The sequence below is a fragment of the Mercurialis annua genome, linkage group LG7, assembly GCF_937616625.2.
Source record: "Mercurialis annua linkage group LG7, ddMerAnnu1.2, whole genome shotgun sequence".
NCBI lineage: Eukaryota > Viridiplantae > Streptophyta > Magnoliopsida > Malpighiales > Euphorbiaceae > Mercurialis > Mercurialis annua.
Window position 1 is genome coordinate 4,088,696 of NC_065576.1, and position 23,470 is coordinate 4,112,165.

The 23,470-nt window shown below is 31.7% G+C and overlaps 2 protein-coding genes across 2 annotated transcripts; one reads left to right on the forward strand and one right to left on the reverse strand.

Annotated features, from left to right (window-relative positions):
- Positions 1-1,668: 1,668 nt before the first annotated feature.
- On the forward strand, positions 1,669-2,708 carry LOC126657676 (ethylene-responsive transcription factor RAP2-10-like). Its single transcript, XM_050352406.2, has one exon. It carries the CDS (start codon positions 1,869-1,871, stop codon positions 2,499-2,501), a length of 633 nt encoding a protein of 210 aa, XP_050208363.1. The 5' UTR covers positions 1,669-1,868; the 3' UTR covers positions 2,502-2,708.
- Positions 2,709-4,745: 2,037 nt separating this feature from the next.
- LOC126655966 (CBS domain-containing protein CBSX1, chloroplastic) lies at positions 4,746-10,040 on the reverse strand. Its single transcript, XM_050350387.2, has 8 exons — positions 9,704-10,040; positions 9,229-9,316; positions 9,079-9,143; positions 8,531-8,579; positions 7,624-7,676; positions 5,473-5,588; positions 5,319-5,376; positions 4,746-5,233 (listed from the first exon to the last, which is right to left on the reverse strand). The coding sequence occupies exons 1-8, from the start codon at positions 9,923-9,925 to the stop codon at positions 5,159-5,161; spliced, it is 726 nt and encodes a 241-aa protein (XP_050206344.1). The 5' UTR covers positions 9,926-10,040; the 3' UTR covers positions 4,746-5,158.
- Positions 10,041-23,470: the final 13,430 nt, after the last annotated feature.

The window sequence follows — 23,470 nt, forward strand, 5'->3', positions numbered from 1 at the left end:
CTTGCTTATGATCAATCAAACAATTTACTCTCGTGCATATCAATGCAAACATTTGAATGATGAATTACGTCCACAATATTTGATGAAGAATTCGTCAATTTTATAATTTGTTTATTTGTATGAAAAGAAACAAAGTTAGTAATATTTTCTTATATTGTCAATTTTAACTCAGAAAGTAGCCATATCAATCTTTTTATTTTAAAAATATATTTCATCTCTCTCATTTAAAAAAAAATATTGTTTATATGGAAATTTTAAAAAGAAATAATAATTTTTATACTCTTATTAATTATTCTTTAAAATCTTTTGTGTTATTAATTATCTAATGTATTTAACAATTAAAATAAAATAAAAATTATGCTAAAATTTACAATGAAACTTCTTAATGACATAAAAATGATAAAAAAATTTAAATGAAATGCAGATAGTACTTTTTATTTTTATTTAATAGTTTCTCAATTAATAAAAAAATATTGGAAAATTATTTCTTTTAAAATCAACTAATTAAATCAACTTATTAAATTCAATTCTCCATTTGACCCTTTTTTATTATTATTTTTATTTATCTATATATCCTTACCCACCAGACTTTCAGATCAATGATGGTGTTTTTTTAATAAGTTAAATTTTCTATTGATGATAATGAAAAAATTAGAAATGAACGGTTGCTCAACAAATTAGTGAAGTACTCTATAAGAGAATGATGAGAAGTGCAAAGATAGTTATCAATAAAGACTTTACTAATCATCGAATGGGTCATCCAAATACATCTATATATGATTCATATATTAAAATTACGATTTTAAAACCTCTCGATTCTTAAAAATTCAAACTTTTTGAATCTCATTTCAATCCAAAAGTTATAAAATAAGCACAGTAGGACTGCAGGAGTGTGCATTCGGTTCGAAAGTAAAATTATCAAAACCGATCAATTTTTCAAGAATATGAAAACTGCACCAAATTTTTACAAAAACATTCGGTTCGGTTTTACCGAAATAGAAAAGAATACTTATTTTTTAAGATTTTACTCATAGCAAATCAAAATAAAATAAAAATATTACATTTAAAAATCAAATCTAAATTAAATTGTGATGTTTAATAGGCGATACCACTTAAATATGAAAGAAAGTATTGCAATTTTCTAAAAAAAATAATAGTAACCTTTTTAAAAAAAAGAATAATACATTTATAAATATTATTTTTTTAAATAAATATAAATTTAAACCAACGAGTTGTATCTCAAATGGTATAAGCGTCGGATAACAAACTGTCAAGGTCGTGAGTTCAAATCCTCCTACAAGCATTCTCCCTTTTTCTATCATCAAAAGATAAAAATATTATAAATATGTGATGTAAAAATATTAAGTTATCATTTTAAATTTTGATAGGTTAGCTCCAATTATTTGAATTTTAAAAGAATCAAACATTACTACATTTTAAGCTCATCTCAGTTTTAATTTATTTTTGGTTGTTACTTTGAATAATATGAAAATAATAATATGTATTATTATTAAGATAATTTAAAATAATAAAAATTGTTAATAAATAAAATAATAGAACTACGGTAACCACTAATAAACACACGCATTCTTGAGACTCACACAATAAAATAAAACATGTATTTAAACAATTTCCACAAAGATTTGTGTCGGTGAATTTGGATTTTTTTCTCCTTTTTTAAATCAAACCCATTTTTTTTATTTATACATTTCCAAAACTAAAAAATCACCATCAACGTGTAACGCTCTAAGCTTACCCAGATGACACCCCATCTCTCTAAATTCTCCTCCGCCATCAAATCTCTCTAACCTCTCTCTCTATCCGGGTCGGGTTTCAAAATCTCCGGTGAGTTAGTTCTGTTATTTTTAATGGACGACGAATCGGAGAAAGTTATGGTGACGAGAAAGAGAGTAAACGGCGGCGGAGGCGGCGGAGGGAGGCAGTATAAAGGGATAAGGATGAGAAAGTGGGGGAAATGGGTGGCGGAGATAAGAGAACCGAATAAGCGGTCTAGGATTTGGTTGGGTTCGTACTCGACACCAGTAGCGGCGGCTCGAGCTTATGATACGGCGGTTTTTTATTTACGAGGTCCGTCTGCGCGGCTTAATTTTCCTGAATTTTTGGCGGGAGAGGAAATTAGTGGCGGCGGCGGAGGATGCGGGGGTGATATGTCGTCGGCTTCTATTAGGAAGAAAGCAACCGAGGTCGGAGCTAGGGTTGACGCGCTTGAAACCGCTTTGAATCATCACCACCACCACCACAACCACCGCTCCGGCGGCTACCACCATGACGATGAGCATCATGGGAGTAGCAGCAGTAGCAGCAGCAGCCATAGCAATCATAATCTAAATAACGACGGCAAATCGGCGACGATTGATAGTTCAGAGTTCAAGTCCTTTATAGAACGGGTCGACTTGAATAAAATACCCGACCCGGAAGATTCGGATGTTGAATGGGAAATAAAGTACCCGACCCGGAAGACGACAGATACCGTTAGTTAGTCGTTGGCTAACATGCGCCGGGGGAGGTATGTTAAAGTTAAGGTTAAGGCTAATCAAAATGATCAATTAAAACTGAAGAAGTGGATTATTGATATATTTTAGCAGTTTCAATGCTTTTTCTTTTAATTTTGCTAAGGAGATTTTGCCATTGTAAAATTAAAATTGAGAATTGTATATTAATTAATTAATTAGTGGGTTTATGACATATATTATTATCTTTAATCAAATCTTTAATTTTTCTGTAAAATTGTATTTAGGTAATTTTAGAAATAAAAACAAAAATAGTAGCAATGGATAATCTATAAAATTTAAAATGTTAGTACCGGCATGTATTCGGTTTGAACCAAAAAACTAAATCGAACTAAATTTTAAAATTAAAATTTTCAAATAGAACTGAAGCAGCTAATTCTATTAATTTTTGAGTAGATGATCAATACAGTTTTTGAATTTGTGATTCGGGTCAAATAGATCATTTCATTTTGATTAATTAAAGATATTACTCTCTATTTTTAGATAAATAAAGGATTATAATTGCTATTTTTGGATCAATTAAAGACAGAAAGAATTATTTTGGTTCTGAACTTGTTCATATTGTATAATTTTATTTTTAATTGACCTAAAAAAAATTATTTGGCCTTGAATTACATGTTAATAAATCGGGTTGATCCTTTGTTTATTAACTTTTCAATTTGGTTCGGCTTTATTAGTTTTGTACCAATACTAAAACCTAACATAGATCTTTATGTTCAAAAAGTAAACTAAACTGAAATAATCAATTTTTTTATAATTTCAAATAAAATCGAAATTAATCTCACTAATTTTGATTATTCGATTCGGTTCGAGTTTTGCACATCCTTAATTACTAGTTATATAGAAAGGGAAATGCATAGAAGAGAAAAGAGGAATTTAGGGAGCAAAGATGGCCTACAAAAGGGTGAAGTTGGTGCAAATAGGCATGCTAACCACTAAAGTGATAACTACTAAAAAGTGATAAGATGGTGAAGTTAGGTATTTTTCTGCTTCTTCACTGTTACTAATACATTCATGTTGAAGAACTTGTGGGTACCATAGACACTGATTGATCTCTTTGTGTAGTGCAGAATTATTATGTTTATGGGTCCAATTTTTTAATATCTATTTGTATTATTATATTTCATTTGGATTAGAATAGTCAAATTATATTAATTTATACTTTTAAGGTTGAATTAATCACTAATCACAATTATGAAATGATACTAATTCTGACTCTTTTGTCAGAAATGGGTAGCGGGCCGATTTAATCAAAACTAAATTAACCGAATTATTTTAGTTTATTAGTGAACTTATCGAGTTACTAAATTTAACCGACATCAATTCAGTTTTATCAAACACCAAACTGACTGAATTACTCAATTAATTTGGTTAGATTCATAAAAATATAAAGAGTGGTGTTTACTTTAGACATATAAAACAATGATGAATTCGGTTAACTGAACATTGATCAGTTAACCAAAATAAATTGATCAATTGAATTTAGCCGACTCCTATTTGTCAACATCTTCTTCCTTCTATTATTGTTTTTAACAGTAAAATGATAAGAGATTAACCCCTAATTAACATAGCTGTTTTGACTTATCCTAATCTTTTATATGGTTAATAATTATTAAATTATGATAGCAGCATGTATGCCACTTTGTCAATGCCATTGGACAGACATTTACCCATGATTGGCGCAAAATAAACTCTGTTTGTTCACATTTTAATCATTTAACTTGTCATTCCAAGAATAATGCTACTACATAACAGTAGTAAATAATTTTCAGACCATATGAACATCTTTTGACAGGTTTAGATTTTTTGAGCACACGAGGATTCCTGTTTATGTTCACATTTTTGTTTGTTTTACATTCGATGCTTATCCATCAGTCTCAAAAATGTTTAGCAATCACTTTTAGTTGGTGCTTACAGATCTGAATTCCAAACATACCTATATACAGTATGAAGAATAAAGTGCTTACAGATTTGAATTCCAAACATACCTATATACAGTATGAAGAATAAAAAGCTCTCTGAGTCTTATCTGCCATTCATTTTTGGCTAAGGATGTAATTGAGTCGAGACAAATTGCAAGCTATTAGGACTCGATTAATTTGAACTCGAACTTGATAGCATTTCAACATAACCCGATTGTACCTCTAATTTCATCATTTCGACAAACTAACGACATGGGGACTGGGGCTTCCAGGCATCAAAACATAGTGAATCTATAAAACACTTGGAGTCTCCATTCTGCAACAGTGCAAGAGTCATAAATGCTCACTAAATAACGTTACAGGCATTTCCATCCAACTATATATATATATCAGCTTTTCCTTTTCCCAATTATTGTCTCTGCCCTTTTAAGGGATAATTAAATGGGAAGAACAAGTAGTTGGTAGTGGTACTGAGAATGGAGGGATCAACAGGAAGTACTGGTCCCTATGAAATTACTTTAATCCTAATCATCTCTTCCCACTACTACTGTACTGAGAACATCAAAAGTGAGGTGTAATACATAATAACCCAAAATTTTACACATCCGAGTTCATCCGATCGCTGAACTAATCGATCCGATGGAAACGGATTGATTCGGTTTCTCACATCTGACTGCTTCAATTCCTAGGACGAGTATCTTGAGACTACTCAATCCCTTCGTGATCACGTTTTATTTGAAGTGCAGCTCTTACGACATTTCCTCTTGTGATAATTCCGACCTTCAAAGAGATAAATAATGTTCCATTATAAACTTTATTATGAGCAAGAGACAAATTAAAAGGAAAGTAATCAAGGCACCATTACCAGCTTGCCCTCAGAGTCTACAACTGGAAGTCTACGATATTTTGTCTCGAGCAATAATCTGTTAATACAGACAAATTGCAAAGTTAACTTGGACTCCAGCCCTTTAAAGTTTAGAAATAATAAATAATAAATCTGAATGGATAAGGGGGGAAACCTTGCAGCATCTTCAAGGTTAGTCGTTTCACGAACAACAACTGGAGCCGGGGTCATCAAGTCACCAACAAGCTTCCCATTGGTTTTACTGAGTAACTTTTGCACCTCATTAAAAGTCTGCAATAACCACAAATTACTTTCTGAAGTATCAAAAATGTACATGGATGCATCACGGGCAATGTCCAACTAAGAAACTGAAGGTGCTATACTACTAAAACCATGCTATCTAAGGAGTGTGTCATAGGCTGCATCTAAGTTGCACGGAAACGGAAACGGAAACTGAAACGGAAACGGCGAAACTGATTTTTTTAAAATATAGGAAACGGAGACGTGGGGGAAACGTGTAAATAGTAAAAATATAGGGGTATATTTATAAATATTAAAAGTTATAAAATTATGTATAGTGTATATATATAAAGTCTATGAGTAATTGATTAGGTTCTTTTATTTATAGGTAACCTTTTTAGAGTTTTTTTAACTATTTAAGAATTTTTTTATATATAGGAAACGGGTTTCTTTTTAGGAAACGAGTTTCCAACTTTTAGTATTTATGGAAACGGGCCCGAAACGTTTCCGTAGAGTTTCTGAGAGTTTCCGAAACGGGGAAACTCACTCTACATAAGGTTTCCGTGCATCCTAGGGCTGCATCATTGATTTCTATATAAATAATATGTACTTGACACATGTTTTGAGCACATTTCTCTCAAAACAATGCATGTCTATAACAGGCTTGAGGCTTTCATTATCAATATTTTCTTCACTCAACTAAGTTTTAGTTATATGGATTTCTTTTTTCTTCAATTATACATGATTTTGATTCAAATCTTCAGAAGATCTGAAACCTTTAAATCGTCTTGGATTATTGTCCGCCAAGTTAATTTAGGCCTATCTCTCCCTTTCCTAATACTCATTTCAGATTCTAACATTGTATGTCTGCAAATTCATCTTACTATTTTTGTTTCTGCTACACTAATTTAAGAGATGTTCTCTTTTAGTTATTCAATATTCACCACCATACATCATAAGCTTCATAGCCGGTCATATAGCTGTGGAATAGAACTCGCCCTTCAGTTTATTTTGAATTTCGCGATCACGTAGAACTTCAGAGGCACTACTCCACATTAACAGCCCGACTTCAATTCAATAACTAACATCCTCTTCACATCGGCCAAGGTACATTAAATGGGTTATAAGAGGTACTTCCATAAATATTAAGCTAATTCTACTACTATCAATACTCGTACGCTCACTAAACTTACAGTGCATCTACTACTCAATAATTTTTGTTTTATGTAAAACTAAAATAAAATAAAGCACCAGTTTCAGTAGATATTACAAAAAGTATATAAAGCAATGATGGCAGCAAAGGAACTTCATCATGTGGACTCAATCAAGAGATTATAGTACATTAGACAAGTTGGAGCCACGATTCAGGAAATAGTAGCCTAAAATAATGGAACAGTGGAAAGGAAGTATGGGCACCTGCAACTGCACATATAGAAGCTATTTGCAGGACCACACCAAAGTAAAGAAAGATCTCTACGAAGATTCAATAATGTAAACAGAAAAACCCCTTTTATAAAGGTGAGGACTAGTTTAATCCAACTTAAACTGAACCAAAATAAAAACAGAGCAACCTAAAAACTGAAAGAATTGAAAAAGAAATTGGAGTCATCATGACAAGAAAGACATCAACGACAATAACAAATGTTACAACAGAAGAAAAAGTGCGCACCTACATAACAAACAAAAAATTTCTACTCTAACAGTATGAAGATTGTTATGCCAAAGGTAAGAATAAAGAAGCAAAAAACTATAAGGACATTTCTGACTGGCAAAGAATGCACGACATCAGGCATACTTAGTCAAAAGGCATTAACTAGCATAAAATAAGGATTGAGATTCCCTCAAGTTCAAATGAACAAATATTCACATTCATTACAAAATGAATGGCGTAGATCAAAAAAATCCAATTTTAATAAAATTAATATACACCGTTCATTTTATAATGAAGGGTGTAAATTAATGAACATGACCCATCAAGTTCATTTGAACTTGAGGGAATCCTTATCCGTAAAATAAAGGTGCCTTGCCACGTATAACTTATTTAAAGTGTATAGAAAGTTGGTTCAAAGAGATGATTTTGGCGTACTTTCCAAGTTCTGTCGACCTCAGGAAACATGCTGTTATCGGTTATTCCACCACCTAGTTAACATATAAAGCATTGTGAGAAACAGTGCACACAATGAATATAAACTAAATTTCATCCTTGCTAGAAACCATAGCTACAATGTTTAAGAAAGAAAAAAAAACATAGGATATGTGAAGACAGTAGGTTCATTGCAAACTAAAGAAGACAGATATCATCTAAGTTTTCATGTGAAATAAGGAATATTTTATCAACTGTTGTCATGTAATAAAATATACCCAAAATAGGGAGGGTCAATATGCCAAATTGATCATTAGATCTTTAATGCAAGGAAATCATATCATATAGGATTAAATTTCAGATAAAAAAACATGGCCAGACAATTATGAAAATAAAAAGCTTACGCCTGCATGTAGCTGAATCTCTTAAATCCTAACCAAATCAGATATGGTTAGGAAGGAGAAAAATGGAAGAAAGTCATCTACGATGAGAGTTCCTAAGGTATGTTCCCACTACATGCTGCGACAATGACATAAGTAAAAGGGATCTCCAAAACCTTTCACAAAGACCCATACACAATAAGGAAAGCCCCAAATTAGTAAGGCTAAGCTCAACTCAAGGCTCAGATTCTCATGAAAAAGACCTTAACTACATAAGTTAAAATTATAAGCAACAAAACATAATCATCTGTAACAAAGATGGATTATTGATTGTCTCCCTAGGAAAAAGAAAAAATGTCAACAGTAGGTTTGTCCAATAATTGGACATGTTATCATCTATTATCCACAGCAAATGTCTGGTCCTCTTAACTTTATCCTTCCGCTTTCAAGAAATAAAATTGCAACCACAAAAAAATATCCCTCAGAGAACTTGATTAACAATTTCAAATGAGTCTAAAAATTTTCAATACCAGATATTGAGTCCAATGCCAGCAAGTCATAATCTGATACAAGACCGACCTGCAAAAGCAAAAAGCAAAGAAGCTTAGAATCATTCCCTTTTAAAAGTGGTAGTCAGCTCATTGAAGAAAAAAAGATACAAATAAATTGAAGTTAGCATCCTGGGAAGAAATGGGTGTTAGAACCCTCTAAGACATGTGCATAATAGTTCATGATATTATATCAGCACATTAGAGCAATAGCTTAGCATTATTGGTAAGTACACATGCATATCTATTTGATGCATGCAACACCATTTCTCATCCATCTAATAATTAACAAATACATTGCTGGCAATTCCCATAGAATCTGAACCTCATGTTGATCAATTTTTTAAAAATGAATAACATCTTCAACTAAATAGTGAATTGCTAGAGCCACAGAGAGCAAGTAATCCTTAATTTTTGGACAAATGCAGATGTTAAAAACATGTAACAAGATCGATACTCATTGAAAACCCAAAACAACAGCAAAAAATAAACAGAAGAGGAGAGGTACACCAGCATAATTTAGAACTTACCAGTTTCCAATCATCATCAACCACAGGAAAGCCAGTAATTCTGTGCTCCACGAGAGTTTCCAAAGCTGTTTGAACGCTCAACAGCACCCGGTTAGTAATCAAAACATTAGAGTGCATAAAAAATATAAATCTGTGCGAGAGAGACAATACCTTCGTTAACCGTTGTATATGGTTTTACCACACGTAGGTCGTCTTTCCTTGTCATAAAATCACCAACTGTGTACACTCCACTTACTGGCTGCATTACATTACCATATGCAGTTCCAATGAAGACCACCACATAAGAAGATAAATCAGAAAATGCGAATAAAATGTACAATCATGGAGTCAGTACATCAATAAGCAGCTAGGTAGCACAGACACGGAGAAACAGTTTTATTTTAAGTTTTCCTATGTAAAAACTGAAGTTTCATATCCGAAATGCTGCGTTTCTGGACATTTTGACCGAATGAAGTGTCTGTGCTACCTAAATGAGCAGTAACTTCAAATTCTTCTGATTAACACCTATTAAATTAATTATAGTAATTTATAATTATTCTGATTGTAATTTATTTTAACAGTTCAGAAACGATGAATTGATAAAATTAAGAATTAACAGAGAGACAAAAAGGATAAGGTGACAGACCGGTACTGAATTGGCCATCAAGGTGGAGCCAGTAGCGGCGGAGACAGCAGAGGATGAGCGGCGAGGCCATGAAATGAGTGAAAATTGCGTGTGATTGGGGCGGGAGAAAAAAAGGCACGGCAGCTGGATAGCGGAGGAAACGACGGTAAGCGAAGCGGAGGAGCGGAGGCGCGTGAGCGGGAGGTTGAGAATTTGGTGATGGGAAACGGAACAAGACTCCATTGAAATTGAATTATAAGAAAATTGGAAGATGAAAATCAGAGTAGGGAATGGAAATGAAAACGAAGATATAAAGAACAAAGGAAAACCGACCTCTGCGATTAAGACCGTGTTGGCTTAATTCATAAATATCATTTTTCCCAGCTTATTTAATTTAAATTGTAATTTTTTATCTTAAAAAGTTAATATAAAAAATGTCAAAACAAAAATTTATAATATGAGAAGTACTAAATAAAAAAATCTATTTTAATAATATAATTATGCATTATTTTATAATATTTAATACTTATAACACATTATTTTTTGTATTTTTTTTTCTTCAGTGATTTTTTACTATTTTTTTCATAAAGTTTAGTCTTTTTTTCTCGATAGTATCTCTTAAGAGTACTTAACAATAATAATTTTCAAAAAACCAATAAATGGAATGAAAATTATTATGATAATTCTAAAAATGAATTATTTTGAAGTATTTGATTATTTATTATATTTTATATTTTAATATATTTATAGAGGAAATTTTTTAGGGTACACTATTTTGTATTTATTTTCAATTTTACATTGTTTTTAAACATGTTTACGGGTCATAATTTTTCTTTTACCATATACACCTTTTTTTAATTTTAAAATACATTTCTTCATTTTTTAATGATTTATGCTCTTTTTATAGATTTTTTTTTGTGTTTATTTTTAAAAAAATCACGTTTTTAGTGTAACTATTTTATAGTGCATCTATGGAGTTTTTTAGTGTAACTATGATATTTTTATAGTGTATCTATGATGTTTTTTATAGTGTTCTTATAGTGTATATATGGTGTATATATAATGCAGATATAGTGTTTATATAATGTTTTTACAATGTATATCATAAGAACACTGCAAATACACCATATATACACTAAAAAACACAAACAGAAATACTCTAGTAAAACATATTGTACCAGAATAACACCACAACAACACTATAGATACACTAGAAATACACTATAACGTAAATACACCATTAAAACGCTACAAATACACTATAAACCAATTCGTTGTTTAGAAAATCAGTAACATCAAAATAAAAGAACAAATATATGAACAAGAGAAAGACAAAAATAATTATATAAACAATAGACAAATTTTTTAAACAAAATAATAATATATCTACAATAATCTATTTACAAAAAAATCCAAATTATCATAAAAACCCTAAAAAAACTATAAAAAAATCTAAAAATGATATTGAGGAATCTATCGGAAGAAACACGGTGACGAGAAAAGCAATCGAAGAATCGCGACGATGAGAAATCCACCGGGAAAAAAACGCAACAGCAAGTAAACCACGACGAGATATCTGCCGAAAGACGAACGGAGGGGAAACTTAAGAGAAGTAGACGAACCAAAGAGAAAGTTAAGAGAAGTAGACGAACGGAAGAGAAAAAGAAAGGAAAAGAGAATTTTAAGAGGAAGAGAAATAAAGAGAGAGTGCGGCTGTGCGTGTACAAAATGACTTAAAATGAGTTTAAGCCTTTTATATATAGTAGGGTATTTTTATAAATATATTTGTAAAAAAGGTGCTGACGGAAATTATGGGAAGATGGGTGAAATACAACGCATGGATGATATATTATACAACATGATTGTTGCTTCATAAGTTGCAGCATTGTTAATTGGTGATTTCCGTGAAGAAAATATCGAGAGAGACATCATAGGGGTCCATCTAATAGATGGATTGCAAAGAATTACAGAATTACATCCACAAAGTTGAGCACCATGTGGATTACATTTAAAAGGACCTTATTTAAGTTGAGCACAATTTCAATTTAATAAATTAAATGTACTTTCAAATGTTATCATATTTATTATATTATAAAATGATAAACTAGTTAACATTTTCATATGCTACTTAAATTAACCTTTTAATTGCTGAAGTATAAACATAACTAACGTGCATTCTGCAATTATATACACCATAAAATTTCAAAAGCGTAGACTTCCCTATACACATATTTAGTTGTTCCTGCATCCAATTGATAAAGATCCTAGCCCTTTCCACACTGATAAGATGATATCGGTTGGAATACCAGATAAATTCACTAACCCTGAAGGATATGAAGTTGTTGAGAATTTCATGATACATAACAAATATCAATTGCTCATGAATGGTCAATGGAATGTGCAACAAACATTTTCCAAAAAAAAAAATCAGATGAAACCATGTCGGATGATGAAGGTTCCCAATATATAGAAGGCGGAAAATAGATGCTTTTGTAAAAAAAAGAATAAGATTAAATAACTAGTTGTCATCCCATATAATAGAAACTTGATTGTAAAGTTCCAAGAGCATATTAATGTTGAGCTGTGCAGTCACTCATGGTATGTAAAATACTTGTTTAAGTATATACATGAAGGAATCGACGAGCTGTTGTTCTGATTGAAACAACTTTGACAAATGGGGGAGATTCAATCACACGCGATGAAATAGAAAGCTACCTTGATTGCAGGTATATAGTTCATTCATAACAACGTCACACATTATAGGAAAAAATACTAAAATGAATTGCATTTTATTTATAGGTACATTCAGCAACATAAGCAGGATATTTGAATTTAATATGTTTTGCAGAGAACCTGCAGAAGAAAGACTACCTTTTCACTTGCTTGGAGAACATAACGTGGTATTTGATGAATGTTCAACTCTTGACCAGGTTTTCAATAATCTAAATATTTGCAAAGAAAAGTTTATTGAATGGATGAAAGAAAATATTTTACATGAAGATGCAAGAACATTGATATATAGTGAGTTCCATATGAAATGGGTTTGGCATGATAAGGAAGAAGAATGTCGTCGAAGAAAATAATGGAAAATGCGTAGGCATAATTTACTTTACACACCCATCTAGTGGAGAACATTACTACCTTATAATGATACTTAATGTTGTTAAAGGGCTAACATCTTTTTCTAATATCTGCAAAGTGAGCAAGATCATCCATCCTACTTTTAAAGCACCATGTTATGCTCTTGGTTTACTTGATGATGATAGAGAATGGACAAATTGCTTAAGTGAAGCTTCAAACTGGACAAGTGGGGATCCACTATGCCAATTATTTGCAACAATATTGACACATTGTGACGTGGTTGATGCCGCAGAATTATGGTATACCAACTTCACAATTTTGACAGATGATATTCATTATATAATGAGAAATAAATATGGTTTGGAGCATTTTAAATTAAACAAGGAGCAAATAACCAACTTTGCATTAGCTGATGTTGAAAAAAAATTAAGGCGGTTAAAAAAATTATTGTCTGATTTTCATAGAATGCCACAACCAGAGAGTTCATTGCTAAAAGAAGCAAAAAGAGGTTTGATTTTCAAAGAGATGGATTACAACATAGTTGAAGAAGAAAAGTTACACCATCATTTTTTTATCGGGTTTAAATATAAACCAGTGCAAAATTTATGATATCATACTCGATGTAGTCATAAGAAACTTCTTATTTGAAGATCTCTCATATTTTAGTATTTTGAAGGACCACTTTAAAGGATGTGGATTTTTAGGGGATTGAAAACCACCTTCTAGTATTCTAGTGGGTTTCTTCAAATATCTAGAGTTATGAGTTTTTCTTCCTCTCGAATTGGTTGAAAGGATCTTTAACCCGATCAAGGTTGTTGGTTTTTTTTAGCAAATTTAAGATCTTCAACTTAAAAAAGAGAATAAATAGAATCTTTTTGTTTGATTTTTATTTAGAAGTTTGAAGAAAGTATTTTTTTTAGAGGAAATGCTTTTTGGGGATTGGAAACCACTTTCTAGTTTTAACTTGTAGTTTCTTCAAAACTCTAAATTTTAGGTCTTATAAATCTTTTTATTTGTTTATCTTTAATTTAAATTATGCATTGGTGCTTATTTAATGGTCTATTAGATCTATCTTGTTGGATTTATCTTGAAGATGCGGACGGAGTTTAAGGAACAAGCGGCTTCACGACATAATTAAATGGGTCTAATGAATTAAGACCCCGCGTCTCGGACAAAGCGACGTGTTTAAATTTTGTGGAATTTTGGCTTAGTTTATTCTCTTTCGATTAATCTTTTACTTGTTCTTTATAGCTTCATTTGTATTTTGTTGGTAGATTGGAGTTTTGAAAGTTCATATGGTTGGTTGTTTATGACTTTCATCTTGTACTTTAATTTTTTTTATGAATCTATCTTTTGAAGAAAAAAAAAGAGAGCATGTAAGACATTTCTATGGAAAGCTGTAATCACATATTGAGATTTGAATCTAAAATGGTGCTATCGATTGCCTCGTGTGAAATTGTAGCCAGGCTTTCGGTTGGTGGTCGAACATTCCATTAAAGATTTCACATCCCTCTTGATTTACATGCAGATTCTAGCTGTGATATTAAACATGGAACTCAGCTTGCCAATATATTCTTGAAAACTGATCTAATTATTTGGGCTGAATCACCAATGGCAAATAGACATTGCTTTGAATCCTTGGATCGGAGCCTTAGAGATGTTCTTCAATCACATTTTCCTAATATTGCAAACAGGCCGTTTGGAGGCCTCACAACATTTCTTAATGGTGATTTTTGACAGATTCTACCAGTTGTGCATAAGGGGCAATAGTCGAACATAATTAAAGCTTTGATCTCTTCATCACATTTATGGAAATGTTTTGAAGTTTTCAAGTTAACGTAAAACATGCGATTGCTAACCTATGACACATATTCGAGTACTTGTAAATGCATTATGTATTTTGACGAGTGGTTGCTTTCAACAGGTGATGTGATGAAAAAAGATTTAGACAAAGATGATTTTGTGACTATTCATGAAGATATAACAATATTTCCAAAAGAAGACTCCTATAGCAACAATTGCGGATACTATTTATCCAAATTTGAAATTAAAATGCATGGAAGATAATTACTTCGAAGAGAGCTATTTTGTGCCCAAAAAATGAACATGTTCGGGCAATTAATGACTTTACTTTGGATTTCATGCCGTAAAACTCAGCAATTTATCTTAGTTCTGATTTTATATGCAAAGCATCTTTCGGTTTAACAGATGGAGACATTTTTTATCCAACAAATTTTTTAAATACGTTGAAGTTTATAGGAGTCCAAATCATGAGTTAAAATTGAAAGTAGATGTGCCTATTACGCTTTTAAGGAATTTCAATCGATCATTAGATCTTTGCAATGGAATTAAATTTATTATCACCTACATGGGAAAATGGTTTGTGCAGGCAACAGTGCATTTTAGGAAAGGTGTCACTGTTCCAATTTCGTGCATCAGCATGACTCCAAATGAATTAAAATGACCTTCCAAATTGAAGCGAAGGCAGTTGCCTCTAGCAGTATGTTTTGCAATGACCATTAATAAAAGTCGAAACAATCATTCACACAATTAGACTTGTTCTTGCCAAAACAAATTTTTAGTCATATAGTCAACATTATGTCGCATTATTTAGAGTTACACCTCGAAGAGGATTGAAGATTTCCAATTTGACAAAGATGTTGAACAACCAACTATGGTGAAAAATATTGTTTAAAAAGAGATATTTACTTCCATCACTTACTCAAATTAGGCAAGTAAATTATGAGAATTGCCACATATCTACTTTTAATTCAAGTTAAGTTTAAATTGTATATTTTTATAATGTTTTAAACTTTTTGGCATAGTACTTTTGGCTAAAAATTGAAAGACAGCCCATCAATATCATGAAAATTGGAATCAAATAAAAAAGATGACATATTGATGGTAGACCATAAGAAAATGTTCTTTATTATTTTTAAAATAATAATTATGAAGGAAGTCCTTGATGAAATTGAAAATTTAGAAAAGAATTTTCAAGACCTTAAATGACATTATGTTCTTAATAATAAAAATAAAGTTGCTTATAAGCTTGTTGTTAGAGCACCGAGTGGAGATACTATCATGTGAAGAGAAACTGCACTTGAAAAATTTGTTCAATGTGGTTAGACAAGTAATTGAGGTGATGAATGGTTACTACAGAATGAGATAGCAGTGGTGATAGGAGCTGACTTTTTTGAATTTTGTTTGTTAGGTTTTTTTGTATGTTTTATCTATTAATCAAAAATTGATTATTAATATTGTTGCTTTACTATTATCAAAAATTGTGTGTTTTTGATCCTTGTGAGAAAAAGTCCTAAAATGTCGTAGTATTCAAAAAAAGGTCTAACGTTTATGATGGTGTCCCATAAAAAAACATTATAAGTCTAGGATGCATTATCCCTCCCGTTAGTTATATATTGACGTAATTAACTGTCACGACCCAAAATCATGAGTCGCAACCGGCGCTAGGGAATGGGAGTGGTAGCTCCAAAACCCGTAGCAAGCCTAAAACTACTATAAATTTTCCGCAAATTAAATCATATTTTATATATCACAATAATATCAAAATACGCAAGACCCCTGTTTGAAATATACATCAGAGTTAAAGCGTTTTACAAAATAGAGTCTGTCTACTCTAAACTACTGCGGACTTGCTAGAATGAGAACCTGGTCTCATGACTCGTACTACTTCCGAGAATTAAAACTTCGGAAGCTTCATTCTCCAAATCGTACCTAACTCAACCTGTAAAAATTGGAGTAACAACGGGGTCAGTATAAAACTGAGTGAATACACATAATTACAAGTAATATTACATAAAGGGTGAAAATGTTTGAAAACTTCTTTATGTAAAAAATATTCTTTTTGGATCATACTTCATATAATATTACTTCCAAACATACTTCGTATGTTCATTCATATTTCCATGATCACGTACGTGTCATAAACTAAACGTTTATGTTATAGACGTACTTGATACCTTTGCCTCATTCTTATATCTCATGTATGTTTATACTACGTACATACTTGTCATATTTTGTTTATTGTTATGATTTTCGATTATCTTTGTTCTTCTCATTAAATTTCTCTGACTTTATCTTTCTGACATCGATAGCAAAGCCAACCGATGTGTTTCATCTATCTGACATCGATAGCAAAGCTAACCGATGTGTTTCATTTATCTGACATCGATAGCAAAGCCAACCGATGTGTTTTACATACCTGACATCGATAGCAAAGCCAACCGATGTATTCCTGATCACCTGACATCGATAGCCACGCCAACCGATGTGTCTTATATCATATCTTAATTATTTCTCTTATCTCAAATTGATTCTCGATATATTATGATTAATTTTATCTTCATAGGAGTCCCAAGGACTATTATCGAGAATAGGTGAGATACAGGTCTCGGGATAATTCATTCAAGTTCGACCTTGCATCTCAGTTCTTATATTTGGCTGTACCATAGTACAATTCTTGTTCTGTTATATTGATCCTTTATGGACCATGACATGCACATTACAATCTACAAACATACATCTATAACACACGCACGTATGGGTATTCATTATATTTAAAAGTACGTATGGGAACGTACTATGTTTCTTTATAAATATATGAATAATAGTACATATAGGAATGTACTATACGCTCTTATACGTATTTTATTTGATACATGTATATTACCAAACCCTTGAGTTCATAACACATTGTTTTTACCCTTCCCCAGTTCTTTAAGCATTCGTATTCATTTCATATAATTATGTTATTTTAATACAAATATTTCAAACATACATTCATATACTTTTTCAAACATACTTTTAAACATATAAGTATTCATATAGTCGTCCGTATATGAAAATACGCGACTTTATGAATATTAGCAAGTAATTAAAGTGTACTCACAGAACACGCTTATCCAAAAACACTTCGGGGCTTAGACACGTCAAGCTTCCCGAGCTCTTTGTCCCACTGCCTCTTGCCTCGCCGGATCTAAAACAATTTCAAATCATTTAACTCATATCAGAATCCTATTCTAGGATTGATTCTAGACTCGAGACACGACACGCCACACTCTTTAACCGTCGTGCTTCAAACGTAATCTTTTCCGATAAACAAATCATACTTCTTTCGTTTCTTAATACTTCTCGGTTCAATTCTCAATAGAGAATATAGGTTTTCTTAATAAAACCAATTGATATCCATAAATTATCTCATTCCAAACAACTAGTCATATTTTACTCGTTTAACGTCCGAATTTCGCATTTTCGGAGTCCGGAAGTCGATATCGGGTTAGGGGATCGTAAAATTAGGTTTTTGGAGTCATTCCCCTTCAAAAGAAGGGTGGTGCACGTCGTGCACCCCCCTAGTGCACGTCGTGCACCTTCAAATTTGGGAGGTGCACGTCGTGCACCTCCTCAGGGCACGTCGTGCCCCTGCACGACGTGCTCTAACCTTGAGCACGTCGTGCACCTTCGTGGGCACGACTCTGGCCGCTGAAAACGGCCATTCCAACGTGCTAAATCAATCCTGAACTCATCCAACATCCATATAGCATCCTAATCTATCCAAAAACACAATAAAAACGTATAAAACGAATCAAATACGTAATCGCGATACGGTTTCGCCGTAACCTAATTTTCAAATCAAAAACCCATCCAATAAACTCAAATAAACGGCAAAACGACGTGCTTACCGTGATTACCCGTTGAAATACGATCGTTTCGAGCTATAGAACGTCAAAAACGGACGAGAAACGGAGATCGTACGATGAAAACGGTGAGAACGGCGATGACGAAAGAAATGGAAATGATGATCTGATCGCTTCTGGATCATTCATTTCCTTATACATATGATTGGCAAATATACCACTTTGATCCTTCATTTCTTTAACTTAAACCATTTCTCTTTTAAACTTTCTTTTTTAACCAAATGGTTAATTATTCACATTAACTCAATTACTTACGTATTATTTATATCCAATAAATAATGCTAACCCAATTATTATTATTTTCCGACAATAATCTTTTAATTGCTATTCTCAAAGCTTAATTGGCTAATTTACATTTTGGCCCTTGAAACTTCTCAAAAGTTGCAATTTAGTCCAAAATGTATCCGCGTCCAAATTTTAAAAGGTCTCCGATTGACCCGAAACTTTTACCACATATACTATAAAACATTTCGCGGACCTTGACGAAATAATTTCCATTACGGGATTTATAATTTATTTTATATTAATTTCCGAAGTTATTTCCTTTAATCCCGCTAATTAGCTTAATAAAATTATTCCAATTTTCCGATATAATTAAATTAACTTCTTCTTAACTTAATTTATCGGAATTCCTGACACGTGGCACGATTTAATTATTTGGGGTATTACATTAACAAATTACTTTGAAAAGTCAACCATTTTCCAATTTCATGTAAAACTTTAATGTTTACTAGATCTAACACAAAATTTATACTACATTTAAAAATAACGATAAAATTAAAATTTAAATGAATGATGTGGCAATATGCCTTTTTCAAAAAAAAAAAGATTGTAGTTCACAAAATTATTAAAGATTAATAGAAAAACGTAAATTTTATAAGTTGTTGTAGAAAATTAATAATTAAATAAACTTTATCAACGATACAAATTCATAAATAACGAACAACTTGTATTTTTTTTTTAAATTTGTATTTAGACTTGTTTTGCAAATAATTCATACAGTTGTTATAACGGAACAAGTTTAGCAGAATTTTTTATCTATCAATTAAACAATACATCATTGTGTTTGTATCTTAATAAAATTAATAAAATGGAAATAATAAATTATTAAATAAAACAATCATAGTCCTTCCACTAATATAAATATACATTTAATATTTTAATACATGTAAATTAACAAACTCTACAAATACTTACTGGCCCCATGAGAAACTCTTACAGCAAATTCTTAAAAAGTCGCCTACTAAACACTCAAAATTAATACAGTCATTATATTTTTTAAGCAACTCCTACAATTTTAGGCTTCACCTATACATCAAAAATAATTTTTTCATAATTACTTTATTAAACTAAGTAATTCATACATTTGTGTACTCAAAACTTGTAAAAGTTACACCTTATAAGTATCAACAAAAATTCTAACATAATTAAAAACACAAGATTATAATGTCTAACTAAAATTTGTCACTTCTAAAACAACTAACTCCAATAGAAGATGAATGGATAATCAAAGTCTGAGATGCACGGATGTAGGACTCTATGAATGTCAAACTCAATAATGAAATTATAAGTTTTGAAATGATTTTTATAAATGAAGATGTAATTTTGTAATTTATTTATGTAAACTTAATTTCATTTGCATAATCTTTCCTAAATATTTCATTAATTATAGGCCAATATTATTCAAGCCATTGTGAGAAAAATAATTAAGTGTACAAGTTCAAACCTCTAATTGAAGAAAGGAATGTTTATGTCTTTAAAAATGTCAAGACATGCATCGTCTCGGAAGACTACCGACCGGTTCAAAATTCTATCAAATTATTATCTTTGCTCACTACCATTATTACAAAAGTTGATGACAATTGTTCAACGATTTCAATCGATTAATTCCATTTCATAAATATACAATTATTGGAGTCTAAATTGAGTCAAAACACATTTCCAATAAGTTAGTTATCATCAATATTATTTTCACATTATTAATGATAATTTATGTTAAGAGTTCATTCATATATTTATTAGTCATGAGAATAACGTAAAAATAAAAATTTTAATCTTAACTGAATTATCGCCAAACTGACATATTATTTAATTACCCATAATGACATATTAAAACAGATGGTGTTTGATCTTTATTATTGAATTACAAGAAACAATAGCTCGAGGAAAAATATCAACTAAAAGAGAAATTTGCTTATTCATAAATAAGTAAGTATATTCTATTTGTAAAATTTCAAACATTATATCTCCAACTCAATCTCATATTTTTGCCTCATTCAAGTATTTAGTTTAATAATATTTTTTACTGCTTATACAGAACATAGAAAGTTTGCATAACCTTTTAGGGAACAATAGCAACAAATTTTGAATGAGAAGTAGTAAAAAAACAAGTATAACAACAAATTTTGAATGAGAAGTAGTAAAAAACAAGTCAAGTCCTTTCATAATTATAGTTTTTTTTTTAAGATCAACATAATTATATTAATAAATCAAAGAAGTTACATTTGTGAGATAATCAGAAAAGTGACAAACCACTCCTAATGACCTGACAGGGAACAAGCAATTTACGCTGAAACATGCGCAGCCTGATTCACAGATCGCCTCACGAGAAAAAAAAAACATTATATAGCTGCTTTTCTAAACTCAAACAATCATTTATCAAAATATCTGATTCAATAAGATTTGGATTTTCAATCTCCAAAATAACCTCCATAGCATCCGACTCTAGAAAAAGAAGGCCTTAGCCTCCGAGCTAAATCACGAAGCAACCGAATAGGGCGCGGGCTAGCCATCCCGCGACAGTTCCAGTTTAAGTAACTATTGCTTTGGGCCGACTTGATTATCAAGGCTCGATGGTCTGTAATTTTTTTAGTCAACAATCATGTCCGTGACTTGAAAGATTGGCCCACTATCAACTTGGACTCCACCCATACTCATACTAGATTTTTTTCTTTTTGAATTCACCGCCATATCTTCATCCAACAGATTTGGAAATCTGTAACTACCAACTTTCAAATTTATTTGATTAGATTTTCTTCCCTCTCTAATCACTAAATCAGTGGAATTTCCTTCAAACACTCGTTTTTCACACATTTTCTTCTTTTGAATTTAAAAAATTTGATATGATGCTGGTAAGCTAAGATTTTCAGAAATCCTTTCATTCAAAATTACCACATCAGCTCTTCTTCCTCACGCTCCTCCCTCACCGGACTTGTGTTGCATAGCCACCTATTAGACATTAAAACCTGTTGTTTCTTCAAGTTAACTCTCATATAAGTTTCATATGGTAAATAACTTCTTTGCCACTGGATTATCAAAGTACTTCGCACGGAATATCTTCAAATGCCCGATAATTACACAATAGAAACAAACTCCTTCGTAATTCGAACACTCTTCACCGGCTTCCAAATAGGGGGCAAGGCTCTTTGCACTGCAACACATTCCACATTCTTCTCAGTTAAAAACCCGCCAACTAAACACCATTTATACATCTCAGGATCTTCTCCTGCCTCTACACCAGAGAAGTCATGTCCTTCATCTTCCTCTTCTTCCACAGCCAATCGGGTATTAAAATCAAGGCTTAAATGCATAAAAAAATCACCAACTTTCGCGTGTTTTTGGTATTTAACACGAACTTTTAATTTTGGCATAAAAATACACGAACTATATGATTTTTGCAATAATAACACGAACATCATTTTGGGCATAAAACGACACCGTTTCTCCCCTTAAACGGCGCCGTTTTTGCCTTAAAACGACATCGTTTTTTGAAAAAAATGCAAGCTTGGTCTTATATGCAAAAATTTGATAGTTCATGTATTTTTACGCCAAAATTAAAAGTTCGTGTTAAATACCAAAAACACGCGAAAGTTTGTGATTTTTTGTGCATTTAAGCCTAAAATCAATTGCATTATTATTTCCAGCCATAATGAACAAACAGATAAAAACTCTCCTCCACAGAAACAAACTGATTTCAAAAAGCTTTATAGTAATAAACACGTAGATTGCATGCAAGAATGCTAAAACACCAATCCGTACCCAGTAAAATGGGAAGCAAATCCAACAAAATAACCAAAGAAATGAAAGCCAATGATGAGGGGGACACAAACTCACTAAGAAAACCACTTGTCGCCGGAGCACAAGACAAAACTTAACTTGCCACAATGCAAGACTTCACATAGACATATAGAAACTTAAGAGTGCAAGTTGATCTCAATAAATATATTCAATGGAATTGACATATTGAAACCAGACATTACATGGAAATGGGTTTACATTAGAATTCTTATGAGAGAGATTTAATCTCATTCAGCAAGTTGCTCCTACAAAAAAATGTATATTATGAATTTCGTATAAGGCTATATATTCAACAAAAATTGGTATACTTTCTACACTTGAATCACTAAGTATTTGTTTTGTTTATAATTGGCTCAAAGAACTCCAACCAAACAAGTGAAAACCAGAGAATGGGATATGGCTCCATTCATAATTATGGTTACAGTAACTACATTTAAAAACTTTATGGATATTTCTACAAAATTAAAAAGAAGTTTTACAAATTATATATTTATATCATGACTAATAATATTGATAAATATAATTAACATTGCATGTTTATACTCCTCATCTCCAACACGTGCAACCAAAATTTATGTTGATCTACAAGTTTCGAAGGTCGAAATCGACTTAGTTATTTCATTGAACATATTTATTTTTTTGATATTATAACTACTTAAATTTAACAATCATATACGATAGGATGCCACAACAATAAGAAATTGTCACAGTTATTCCTACAAGTGTTTCATAAACTGGATCAGACCGACCGGTTCAACCGTGAACCAGAGGTCCGTCAGTCCAATTCTGTATAAAAATTGAATTTTCGGTTGAACCTTTTTAAACTGGAAAAAACCAGATAATCTAAAAATTATAAACCGGTTGAACCAGAAAAACCGGGCGGTTATCTTTCTTTCTTCACAAATGCTGCAGAATTTTG